Consider the following 13,844-nt stretch of genomic DNA (forward strand, 5'->3'; position numbering starts at 1 on the left):
TTAGTTAGATACCACTGCACTGTTGGAGCTAGGAACACAAGCATTTAGTTAGATACCACTGCACTGTTGGAGCTAGGAACACAAGCATTTAGTTAGATACCACTGCACTGTTGGAGCTAGGAACACAAGCATTTAGTTAGATATTACTACAATGCTGGAGCTAGGAACACAAGCATTTAGTTAGATACTACTGCACTGTTGGAGCTAGGAACACAAGCATTTAGTTAGATATTACTGCACTGTTGGAGCTAGGAACACAAGCATTTAGTTAGATATTACTGTACTGTTGGAGCTAGGAACACAAGCATTTAGTTAGATACTACTGCACTGTTGGAGCTAGGAACACAAGCATTTAGTTAGATATTACTGCACTGTTGGAGCTAGGAACACAAGCATTTAGTTAGATATTACTACACTGTTGGAGCTAGGAACACAAGCATTTAGTTAGATACTACTGCACTGTTGGAGCTAGGAACACAAGCATTTAGTTAGATACTACTGCACTGTTGGAGCTAGGAACACAAGCATTTAGTTAGATACTACTGCACTGTTGGAGCTAGGAACACAAGCATTTAGTTAGATACTACTGCACTGTTGGAGCTAGGAACACAAGCATTTAGTTAGATACTACTGCACTGTTGGAGCTAGGAACACAAGCATTTAGTTAGATACTACTGCACTGTTGGAGCTAGGAACACAAGCATTTCGTTAGATACTACTGCACTGTTGGAGCTAGGAACACAAGCATTTAGTTAGATACTACTGCACTGTTGGAGCTAGGAACACAAGCATTTAGTTAGATATTACTGCACTGTTGGAGCTAGGAACACAAGCATTTAGTTAGATACTACTGCACTGTTGGAGCTAGGAACACAAGCATTTAGTTAGATACTACTGCACTGTTGGAGCTAGGAACACAAGCATTTAGTTAGATACTACTGCACTGTTGGAGCTAGGAACACAAGCATTTAGTTAGATACTACTGCACTGTTGGAGCTAGGAACACAAGCATTTAGTTAGATACTACTGCACTGTTGGAGCTAGGAACACAAGCATTTAGTTAGATACTACTGCACTGTTGGAGCTAGGAACACAAGCATTTAGTTAGATACTACTGCACTGTTGGAGCTAGGAACACAAGCATTTAGTTAGATACTACTGCACTGTTGGAGCTAGGAACACAAGCATTTAGTTAGATACTACTGCACTGTTGGAGCTAGGAACACAAGCATTTAGTTAGATACTACTGCACTGTTGGAGCTAGGAACACACACATTTAGTTAGATACTACTGCACTGTTGGAGCTAGGAACACAAGCATTTAGTTAGATACCACTGCACTGTTGGAGCTAGGAACACAAGCATTTAGTTAGATACTACTGCACTGTTGGAGCTAGGAACACAAGCATTTAGTTAGATACTACTGCACTGTTGGAGCTAGGAACACAAGCATTTAGTTAGATATTACTGCACTGTTGGAGCTAGGAACACTAGCATTTAGTTAGATATTACTACACTGTTGGAGCTAGGAACACAAGCATTTAGTTAGATACTACTGCACTGTTGGAGCTAGGAACACAAGCATTTAGTTAGATACTACTGCACTGTTGGAGCTAGGAACACACACATTTAGTTAGATATTACTGCACTGTTGGAGCTAGGAACACAAGCATTTAGTTAGATACTACTGCACTGTTGGAGCTAGGAACACAAGCATTTAGTTAGATATTACTGCACTGTTGGAGCTAGGAACACAAGCATTTAGTTAGATACTACTGCACTGTTGGAGCTAGGAACACAAGCATTTAGTTATATACTATTGCATTGTTGGAGCTAGGAACACAAGCATTTAGTTAGATACTACTGCACTGTTGGAGCTAGGAACACAAGCATTTAGTTAGATACTACTGCACTGTTGGAGCTAGGAACACAAGCATTTAGTTAGATATTACTGCACTGTTGGAGCTAGGAACACAAGCATTTAGTTAGATACTACTGCACTGTTGGAGCTAGGAACACAAGCATTTAGTTAGATACTACTGCACTGTTGGAGCTAGGAACACAAGCATTTCACTGCAGCCAACAATAATATCTGCTAAATATGCTTATATGACCAATAACATTTGATTTGATTTGAAGGGGTAGTCATTCAAAATCATGTCAATCCCTATTATTTCACACAGAGTGAATCCATGTTCCTTATTATGTGATTTGTTAAGACACATTTTACTCCTGAACTAATGTAGGCATGCCTAAACAAAGGGATGAACACTTTTGCAATGACTTTATTTGAGTTATTTGAGTTGTATTCATTTTTAAACATTTGTAGAATGTTCTTTTCACTTTGACATTATGGAGTATTTTGTGTAGATCAATGACAAAAATAAACCACTATTAAATATATTTCAATCCCACTTTGTAAAGAAAAACATTTTGAAAAAATCCAAGGGTGTGAATACTTATGATACACACTGTATTTATTTAACCTTTATTTAACTAGGCGAGTCAGTTAAGAACAAATTCTTATTTACAATGACGGTCTACCCCGGCCAAACCCTAACCTGGACGAAGCTGGGCCAATTGTGCGCCGCTCTACTGTATGGGACTCCCAATCACGGCCGGTTGTGATACAGCCTGGAATCGAATCAGAATCTGTAGTGACGCCTCTAGCCCTGAGATGCCGTGCCTTAGACTGCTGCGCCACTCGAGAGCCCGAATGTATGTGTTGTATTATGAAGTTAATAACATATCAAATTGCCTTAGTTTGAGAAGATTGTCCCCTGATAATACAAAATTAAATGTCATACCCTTAATCCTGTTGGCATAGGAGTCATAACATGCAGTGATACCCATGAATCGGAGGTTGCTAAATGTGGGTATCATACCATAATATAACCCACAGACATGCATGGACCTATAATGAAAATCCTAATTAGACTTTGCCACCCAAAGTGGACAAATATGTGAAATATGGCCTGCTGGCCCATGGACTCATTCATGTCTGGTGTGTTGGACTGCTCATCACACATTGGAAAGCAATTGGGGTGTGATATGAGGTCATAGTCACAATGAAATCAACTGCTTTAGAGTTTGTTTTAAATCTTATATGCTACATGACCGTGAAATACTGCATTCAAATAGAATAGGCATCATACATTTAATCATTTCACATAATGCTTATTTTCTTAAATTAAATTAGGCTACCTTACTTTAGATTGTAACATTATCAAATCTCAAGATGTTCTGTTTGATGCGTGGGTCTGGCTCATGGACTAGGCTTACATGATTTGATTTGATTTTTTTTGACATAGGCCACACACAGATAATCAGTCAGCAAAATGACGTTCAACTGAAAAGGCACTTGCTGAACCATTTGTAGACGGCCCAGGCGCTTGTAGCTGCACCGCCTGTATAGGCCTAAAACAATCGTGCATTTTATTTTTTAAGTGTAGGCCAATAGACTAGTCCTATAGGCTTACATTTAAATATAACTTATTTTGATTCTATTTAAATAATAGAAAATAAATACATTCAAAATAAATAAATAAACTCAAATAGCCTGTAGTCATCATAACCAAAGCCTATGAAACAATTAGATGACTATGATGGCCTATACGAATAAATTACTCAACTGAACAGAAAAATATATATCCGCATATAGGCCTAAATTTAGTAAAATATGCCTACCTAAATAAATCCGAAACTATGTTTGATATTTTTGTTGATTGATCAGTGAACCCGCTTAAAAACTTAATCCAAAAACATCCCACGAATGAACTTTTCCAAATCACTTTCCCCTAATCCTAATTTGCATATAAGAAAATGCGCGGACGTCAAAGGAGCAGGGATCTGTATGGTTTTAAAGGGTCAGACGAGGGGTTAGTTGGTGACAATAACCCCACATGAGAAGTTAGATAGCGACCGTCTGGATTAGTGATGCAAATGACAATTTTATCAATGGCTAGAGTCCTTAATCTTTGGATCCTCTCACCTTTTTTAATTTCTGGTATCTCAAAATGTCATCGCATTCAATGGAAATGCGCTTGGTTTTGTTAGGTAAAACGTGTATCCGATTCTCACAAGCTAGAGCAGCACTTCGGTGAAATGTTAACTTGAAATTGGCATGAAGTTTTCACGTCATATTAGGCCTATATATTACAACAGTAGACGATTCAATGAAATTGTCAAAGGCCTGAATTAAGTGACCGATTAATTCGCTGACTTCAGTAGGCTACAATGCAACTGTTGGCATTCTTATGTAGGGCTAATGTCATCAATAATGCACAACGGCTTTAATTTGCAACTTCATTCTGCAAACGTTTAGGCTACATGATGAGAGTGCAGTTACTAGATTTTGCTCTAAACCTATTCTTATCTTTTGATCAATGCATCAAACGTTTCAAAAATCGAAATGTATTAACATGTCTTTACACTACCTTAATATTTCTTGAAATTCTATAAATGTTCACTGGGCAAAAAAATATATAAAAAAATAAACAATTGCGTTTTAGGTAAGCTATAGTCATTCATGTACATAAATTCAAACTTTTTCCTCGATTTGTATTAGGCAAATTAATGGCATCTTTTCAAAAACTCATTTTCGAATAAAATGTCTTCATTGTTAAAGGGATGTTTTTAACAGGCCTAACCACTCCCAAAACAATCAACGTTAATACTTTCGATACCTAATTAATATGGATCTTATAGAGATGGAAATGTTAGTGAATTTGTTGTTTGGAAATGTGTTAGTAAATTGATTAGGTTAGCCTATTCTTATATTTAGCAGTGTTTAGCCTATCTGATGTTGTTTTAAAACAATTTTCCTCACTCGTAGGCCTATTTTTAATACTGTTCTCTCTTGTAAATTTAGTTTAGGTTAAGCCATTTAAAATTCGTTGTAGTAGGTTTATATTTTCTTTTAAATCAGAAGTTGGAAATGATCTTTGGGGAAAATGTGAGCATCTGGAAAATGTCAAATGATATACATACTTCAACACTGATTTTCAAAAATGTGGATGTTAACTAGTCATAGCCTATGCGTCTTTTTAGAGGGACGAACGTTGATCAAATCGGATGTGGTATTTGTAAAACCAGGCTAACTTCCTAAAACAAACCTCTCAAGAAATCCCACAGTATCCAAATAACATCTTGTGTTTGTTCTAAGAAGATAATACCAGTAATGTTAGCCTATCAGTTACCGGCCGATGTATCAAACTCTTTCAAGATGGTGAGTAAATTAACTTTTCAGGGTGCAAACTCCACCAGATGAGTCGATTTCAACCGGTTTAATATTAATTCACTTGATCCTGAATCGTTCAGAAGGCCGCGGGCATGGAGAGAGAGTTCGGGCTGACTCTTCCCTGGTTGCTATTTGTCTGCGCGAGGCCCAGGGTGCCCTTTTGATCATTTCAATCTCTCCTCGGTGCGCTCCTTCTGATTGGTCGAGGGAGTAAGACGGGGAAAATCTTTAATTAAGTAGATAATCTCTTGTTGGGATGAGAGTGGGTCCATTTCAGAGCCCCCCTCTAGTGAGTCCCACATGAGTATCTTAGCATATACAGCCAGTGTGGATTGGGGTTGTGTATGTATGTAGGGTAGTAGCTCTCACTATATCATCTATCCTCATTTAGAGAGCTGCTGAATGTGCATGCCATCCCTCTATCCTCTCTCATCTCTTCTGTCAGGATGTTCATGCATTTGGAGGTCTGTTACTATATCTTCATTTTGATGACTCACATGACAAGGTCCTGCTTCAGCTGGTGAGTTTCAACTATTTTGGGGTCTTTGTTATTGCCTCATCCATCCAAAGCAATGGATGTGATAGGAAGGTTGTTAATTAAGTATTGTACATAGGCTTATTGGAATAGAGAAATAATTCAATGATTTTCATGGTGAAAGCTTTTTCTATTTACTAATCAAATAAAAAAGTTAGTTTAAGTTTTTTACCTTTGAAAATGGTTTACCAATTAGGCTTTTTGATTTTCCTTTATGAGAATGTACGGATGGAAAAGTATTAAATAATGACAATTCAATATTCTCCTGTAATTCTTGTAATATTTATTACTCATTAATCTACTTTCATCTCAGTCTATTTTACTGAGGATTTTTGTTGTTGTTTTGTTTAGGTCTTTTGGATATAACCTACCCAGAAATGTCACTTTAACACCATGGTTATTGACCAGCAGGCCAGGGTTTAACTCATTTGGGAGACAAGGATTTAGAGGAATGATATGGTTTAGAACCATTTTATTATATGTTTTAGTACTGCATTATATAAGATAGATAATGATGCTTTAGCACCATATTATTAAATGCTATTAAAGATACCTAATGAGAGATGTTAAGTGAGGGAGCTGTGGAATTCCTGCCCTTGCTGAAGGACACTTAATTCCCAGAGTTAATAAGCTGTCTCCTCTTCCAGGTCAGTGAATAATTTCCTGATGACTGGACCTAAGGTAAGCCAACATTCTTTTGATCTTCTGCCCAGATCCCCTTTTCCCTTCCCTCCTTCCCTCCCTAAAAAGAGAGCAATAACCACCCTGTGAGGACCTCTTACAAAACCTCACTCCGAAGACATTATTACGTTATGTTACTCTCTTTCTCCCTCTCTGTTTCTATCTATAGACAGCATCTCATTTTCTCCACAATGAGAGTTTATGGTTCATATACATATGCATTTTCATCATTTATTTGTTGTAAGAACAGCAAGAGTATAACTTAGCAGTGTTATGCTGGCCTTTTGGGTTCACTTCATATTTGTATCTAATGCACTTGACCCTACTGAGGCGAAGAAGCTTTGAATGTCCATGGGTTGCGATAGTAGAGGTGGAGAGTTATTGGGTTCAGTGTGTATAGAAGAGTGGCAGGATAGGACCTGGAAAGGGTTTTGGTCAATTGAATTTCTTTTTCAGTCAATTTAGGAAGTTAACTGAAATTCCAATTCCAATTTTACCCATGAGAGGCAACGGAGGCAGTAGAGGCACAAGAGGTCCCAGGATTGAGTGTGTATCGCACAGGAGGCTGTTGGTGAAGGGATGAGAGCTCATAATAATGTCTGGAATGGAGTGACTGGAATGGTATACCGTTCCATTCATTTTGTTCCAGCCATTACTATAAGCCCTCCTCCCCAATTAAGGTGCCACCAGCCACCTGTGGTATAGAGACAATGGAGGCAGTAGAGGTCCCTCGGTTGATAGAGCTAGACTAGAGGCAGGAAAGGCAGTAGAGATCTCTCTGTGTTGAGTGGGAATAAACTAGAGGCAGTAGAGGCAGGAAAGGCAGTGCTGGCATGTGCTGTGCTGTGGTGGGTGGTCATCATTATCCCACCAGACCTCAGTGAGAAGCAGAGAGGTGGTGGCTCAGTCTCTCAACAGGCCACTTGAGACATATCATTCACACAGTCTCAACAAGGACCAGAGAGCTGGGCGAACAAGCCAAGTGGACATGGTGAACATGTAAAGAATAGGGCTTGGGATTCTTAACTCACTCAGGGGTTGTGAATCATGTTCAAAAAGTTGAATTAATATTGTATTAAGACTTTTTTGGTCCATTTCTGTTGCTAACCAAAGCTAATGTTTATTAGTATTGTTACAACAAAAACTCAGATAATACACTAGGAATTTTGGGGTTATAGAACTAAATGTCTCTAGAATTTGTTGCTTTTCATGATTGAACCTATTCAGTTTTTAGTATATTGTACCATCACATATGCCATGATGATATACTCCTCTGTGTTCCTCCAGGCTTACCTGATTTACTCCAGCAGCGTAGCAGCCGGGGCGCAGAGCGGCATCGAGGAGTGCAAGTACCAGTTTGCCTGGGACCGATGGAACTGCCCTGAGAGAGCCCTGCAGCTGTCCACACACAGAAGCCTCCGCAGCGGTAAGAGCCAATGATCCAGGCTCCATTGGAATTCTGACTTCCACTTTGGAACTTTGGAATTTCAATTAGAAAGTTTGGAGAATTTGGGAATTTCTGTTGTGCTGCCCAAATGACTCCCTCTTTTTCTGCCTAAATGACACTATTCTCCATATAGTGCACTATTGCTGACCAGACCAAATCTACGGCACTATATGGTCAAAAGTAGTGCACTATATGCTGACTAGGGAATAATTTGATTTGCCCTTTATTAACAGACCAGCTTTAAGTCACAGATAGGCCCATCCAGATCAAGGAGGAAGGACTCTTTCTAGAAAGTGAGATGGTGTTTGTTTGTTTGTTTAGTCAGGAGATTCATCTGTCAAAAGGATCGTTACAGCAACCCCACGGCCGCTACGGTTCCCTCACCCAATACAACAGCAACCCCACGGTCACACTGGCCAAAACAAACACTACTAATCCAATTCACAACATCCTACTGAGCCTCCCATCGACGGGACCCTGCTCAGGGGCCTTGTGAAAACATGGCACCCCAATGGCAATTAGAGGCAATGTGTTAATTACCAGGAGAGATAGGAGATAAAGGATACTGTGGAGTGAGAGGCGTTGAAATAGAAGCCCCACTCTAAAGATAAGGGTTAGGGTCACAGGCTAGAGGAGAGGAATGACCTATTCAGAGGAAGGCATTCCTGAGTACAGAAGGCATTCCTGAGTACAGAAGGCATTCCTGAGTACAGAAGGCATTCCTGAGTACAGAAGGCATTCCTGAGTACAGAAGGCATTCCTGAGTACAGAAGGCAATCCTGAGTACAGAAGGCATTCCTGAGTACAAAAGGCATTCCTGAGTAAAGAAGGCATTCCTGAGTACAGAAGGCATTCCTGAGTACAGAAGGCAATCCTGAGTACAGAAGGCAATCCTGAGTGCATTTTAAAATGTCTCTCTCACCCAAAGCAAACAGAGTGACAGAGATTGTCCTTGACATCAGTTCAGTAATCATTGCTACTATAATATAATAATATATCATCTGCTTTTTCCACAGCGAACAGGGAGACAGCGTTTGTCCATGCCATCAGTTCAGCAGGAGTCATGTACACTCTGACGAGGAACTGCAGTCTGGGAGACTTTGACAACTGTGGCTGTGATGACACCAGGAATGGACAGCGGGGTAAGAGAAGATAAATAAAATCCACGCACAGATCATTGCAAGACATGCATAGATGAAACAGCTGATGTACATACTGTGTTGTAGTTATGTGATGGGATTCGGTTGTAGGCAAAACAACATTTCAATTATTTTTTCAAGTACTTTGGAAATAATTCCCTTCCACGTATTTCCGTCACAAATGGTGAGCCACCCTCTCGTACAGACAAACTCCTGCTTGTGTTCCCAGTGGGTAGGAGGGTGGGGGGATGGCTGCTGCAGTGACCTGGTGGTTGTGTTTACAGGGGGTACAGGCTGGCAGTGGGGGGGCTGCAGTGACAACGTGGGGTTCGGTGAGGCCATCTCCAAGCAGTTTGTTGACGCGCTGGAGACGGGCCAGGACGCACGGGCCGCCATGAACCTCCACAACAACGAGGCTGGACGCAAGGTACAGTATTTACTTTACTTTGTACTTTTACTCTTACCATTATTCACTATATTCTCTATGTTCCCTGACTGTGACACATACAGTAAGGCATCCAAAAAACAGTATCCATACGTCCCCTAAAACATCTGTGAGTAAGGACACAAGGAAATACTGTACTCCTCAGTTTTCCAGATTGATAGTTGCTGTGTGGCGACCATTCAGGTGCAAATCGGCAGGCGAGTGCTAGGCAACACATTGGTGCTGCAAGGGGTGAGCTATCCCTCGGCACCATACAAAACTTTGATGATATAGTGAAATATTATCATAATTCCAGATAGATATAGAGCTTGGCTTTCAGGGTGTTCTGAACTCCAGATCATGTTGAGATTAAATCAGTGAGATTGCCATAGGGGGGAGCTCTTGTAGTTCAAGCTGGAGGGCCAGATGGCCTGTCTGATATTTGCGTTTCCCACTCGGCCCCCCAACCGACCGACTGCTCAATGTAAAGTACCTTTTGAATAATGTTTTTATTTCTCAACCTGCCCAGTGAGAATTACAGCTTACAGCAAGCGTACCACCCAAGCGTCCCCTTTCACGTCCCCATAAGTGAGGTGCCACTCGTCCTCCAATAACCACAGTGTGTTCGCTGTACCAGAAGGGCCTATTTACCAGTTACTGAATGTCCTTTATTATGACAAGACTTGAGTTGCAAGATCTCAGGATCACTGGTGCTACTTCTTAATTAGAGTATCCCATGGTTCCACACACTGCAGACGGGGGCCAGTATTATGCCTGCCTGCTCTCTTTAAATACGTTTTTAGTTTCATTCTTGCAATAAGCATCCAACGTTTATTCTGTTGGTCTTTGTGTGGCCCCTGAGGAGTCCATAGTCAGGGATGAAGGACCACAGGCGAGAGAATGGAGTGGTCTTTGTTTACCCCGCCTAGGAGCCCTCCTGTTGGGCCCTCGCTGCCCCTCCGAACCCCATGGCACCTGGAGCATCATTGTAACAAAAAAATACCAGAGAAAAAAAGAAAAACTCACCCCTTCTTCATTTTGACACTCAATAGACTCCCCATAGTCTCTTCATTGGTTCTTCTCATGGCAGAAAACATGTTGACAATGGCCTTGCTAAATAAATACTCCTCTCACTCCAGGAGGGACACAGTCAGTGTCTCGATGTGAAACTTTGATTTGGCCCTCACCTCGCGAGAAAGCTCTTCTCCTCCCCGTAAAGAAACGTTCCTTTTGAACCGACATCTGTTAACATATGTGTCGGGGTGAAGTCAGGAAATATTGAGGGGGATCACAAAAGCTGACAAAAACTTGAGCATGAACCTTGAACCTATCCTTTCTCCCCTCAGTGAATTCATCCTCTTTTTGTCAAGTGGGAAGGCTTGAGCGTACAATGGGTTCATTTGACAACACATCAATCAAGAGCCAATGGTCTTCACATTACACAACTGATTCTTTGAAACAAAACCATGCTCAGCCACACACACATACAAAACTGATTTCCTGAGACCAAATCAATGAACTTCTCATCTGCATGTTGTTGCTTTAAAGCGCAACTGAAGGCAATAAACAACTTCTCTGATAGAAAACGATATTAGTCAGAAGCAAAGTTTTGTAAATGAGTTCGTCATGACTCACTTGACAGTTGGGCTTTCATTTCACAATGCTTACTTTCCCACTAACAAGGGATACACAGCTACAGTGATTGCACTCTATCCAATCCTACCACAGAACACAGATACAGTGAGACAGACATGTTCACATAAGACAACAGGTTGCACATTTTTTTTACTTGAGAAATACTGCACCAAATACCTTAGCTAGATGTAAAATTGTGCAACTTATCTTAGATTCATTCGGACTATTTTGAGAAAGTAATACTGACTTTGTTCGTATGGCGTCTCATGGGCGACAAAACATCAGTAACTGGCACATAGAACCACACCCCGAAGACTGAAATATTGTTTCTTACAGTGATGAGCAACAGAAAAAAATGCTGAATTAGTGTGTTCAGCTGTGCTTTAAAAATAAGCCTCTTTAATGATTTATTTTTCTATACTCCTGTTTCAGCTGGTATTTGCCAAGTGCTTACATTTATTGTATTTAACCTTTATTTAACTAGGCAAGTCAGTTAAGAACAAATTCTACATAATAAGGATATGGCAACAATAGGTTATTTCTGGAGTTTACAGAGTATTTACTTTATGTAATGTTCAGGTTATTATAATTACCATTTTCCAGGTGAATCAGACTGTAGAATAAAGCTTAACCAAAGTCTCCCTCCTCTCCTCTCCTCTCCTCTCCTCTCCTCTCCTCTCCTCTCCTCTCCTCTCCTCTCCTCTCCTCTCCTCTCCTTTCCTTTCCTCTCCTCTCCTCTCCTCTCCTCTCCTCTCCTCTCCTCTCCTCTCCTCTCCTCTCCTCTCCTCTCCTCTCCTCTCCTCTCCTCTCCACTCCTCTCCTCTCCTCTCCTCTCCTCTCCTCTCCCTCCCAGGCGGTGAAAGGAACCATGCAGAAGACATGTAAGTGCCATGGCGTCTCCGGGTCCTGCACCACACAGACCTGCTGGTTACAACTACCAGAGTTCCGGGAGGTGGGAAACTACTTGAAGGAGAAGTACCACCGAGCCCTGAAGGTATATATTGTTTATTGTTTATATTAAACAATATTGTTTATAGGCACTTTAAAGGCACTTCACATAAAGTTCATTCATTTATTAATTCAAGGTGGACCTGCTCCGGGGGGCCGGGAACAGTGCAGCCAGTCGAGGGGCCATCGCAGAGACTTTCAGCTCCTTCTCTCGTAAAGAACTGGTCCACCTAGAGGACTCCCCAGATTACTGCTTGGAGAACCGTACTCTGGGTCTGCCTGGCACGGAGGGCAGAGAATGCCTGAAGAAGGGCAAGAACCTAAACAAGTGGGAGAAGCGGAGCTGCAAGAGGCTGTGTGGGGAGTGCGGTTTAGCCGTGGAGGAGAGGAAGGCGGAGTTGGTGTCGAGTTGCAATTGTAAGTTCCACTGGTGCTGTGCGGTGAAGTGCGAGCAGTGCCGTAAGACGGTGACCAAGTACTTCTGTGTGAAGAAGGGGGGGCAGAGGGGGAAGAACGAGAGTGCTGGGAGCCGTAAGAAGAACCTGAGGCTCAGGAAGAAGCACTGAGCTGCATCCATCTTCCTCACCATCATCATCACTGCAATACGCCTTGTCTTCTCACAAGCTGATTTTCACAGACCCTCTCAAACGATTTTACAACAAGCTTTCTGCTTGTATTCAAAAGACTTAATTGGAAAATAATTTATTGAATAAGTCAAGTATTGTTGTTATCCCAATCAAATGTTTAATAGTGGGGTAGAAAATGTGTGTAAAAAAACATGTTGATAAAACTACATGATAGAGAAAAAATAGAGGGAAACTATTAGTTGTGTAGAACTGATGGTATAAATGGTATACATATATTTAAAAGTATTTTTTAAACTTTTTTCCCCCAATTATATATATTATTATAAGTCATTGGGCATTTAAAGCATGTTACATACTCAATAATCTCCTTCATACCTGATATCTTGAACAACTCTTCCTTAATGGTCCGTCCACAGCATACCTCAACAACATCTTATTTATTGTCATAAGTACCACCAATGAGCTACGCCATTACCGATTGGTCAGTTTATCAAACATTCCTTCCTGTCAGGATGACCAAGCTCTGTGACAGTGCCTGAGATCAAAGCATCCCAGTAGGTTGTTCAAGCATGTATCACAACAGATATTCAGATTATAGGTTTGAAAAACAAGAAGAGACTTCGGGGTGCGTTCCTCTCGTCCAATCCCTTGCCCTGCCCTCCCCAGCCCAGCCTTACCTTGAGGATGTATTTAATTGTAAATAAAATGAAGCACTTTGTTCGGTATATTGTTTATTTATTGCACAGTTTTTTTCCTTAGTTTTTGCTTTATTCATAGTTGCTTTCATGGCTGTTATTATTTTCTATAAAATGTTTGTAATTAAAGAAGTATAATCTACAACTCCCCTATTATATTAATTTATTGAGCATGCCAACCACCCATTTCACATTTCACATCCATTCATTTCAGAAGTGTTGAATTCATTTCAGAAGTGTTAAAATGGAATGCACGATTCTTTCCTATATTCCCGCCGTGTGACATGTTCAGCAGTGGTACAACACAACCTGAGGCTCTTTTTATTGTTCACTTGGGGATCCGATAACCCTCGGGCCAAAGTAACAACAAGAGAAAACTTTTCATTATACTCTTCCTTCCTTCACGCCTTTCGCCTTGACAAATACCTCCCCTTTCTTTCTGCCCCTCGTCCGTCTAATCCTCTAAGAGCCTCTCCTAACGCCCTGGAACTCAGAACTTTCTTTACAGTTTAATA

At 40.8% G+C, this 13,844-nt stretch overlaps 1 protein-coding gene across 1 annotated transcript; it reads left to right on the forward strand.

Moving 5' to 3' along the window:
- The first annotated feature begins 5,684 nt into the window (after positions 1-5,684).
- On the forward strand, positions 5,685-13,474 carry LOC115153350 (protein Wnt-8b). The gene is made up of 7 exons (XM_029698703.1): positions 5,685-5,758; positions 6,421-6,454; positions 7,742-7,880; positions 8,918-9,043; positions 9,325-9,467; positions 11,953-12,093; positions 12,185-13,474. The coding sequence occupies exons 1-7, from the start codon at positions 5,685-5,687 to the stop codon at positions 12,611-12,613; spliced, it is 1,086 nt and encodes a 361-aa protein (XP_029554563.1). The 3' UTR covers positions 12,614-13,474.
- The last annotated feature ends 370 nt before the right edge of the window (positions 13,475-13,844 follow it).

This window comes from Salmo trutta, chromosome 18, assembly GCF_901001165.1.
Source record: "Salmo trutta chromosome 18, fSalTru1.1, whole genome shotgun sequence".
Classification (NCBI taxonomy): domain Eukaryota; kingdom Metazoa; phylum Chordata; class Actinopteri; order Salmoniformes; family Salmonidae; genus Salmo; species Salmo trutta.

Bases quoted from the DNA above. Each gene is read 5' to 3' on its own strand.
- LOC115153350 (XM_029698703.1), top strand. From the start codon at position 5,685: ATGTTCATGCATTTGGAGGTCTGTTACTATATCTTCATTTTGATGACT. The intron at 7,881-8,917 runs GTAAGAGCCAAT...CTTTTTCCACAG, and splicing joins ACACAGAAGCCTCCGCAGCG to CGAACAGGGAGACAGCGTTT. The intron at 9,468-11,952 runs GTACAGTATTTA...TCTCCCTCCCAG, and splicing joins ACAACGAGGCTGGACGCAAG to GCGGTGAAAGGAACCATGCA.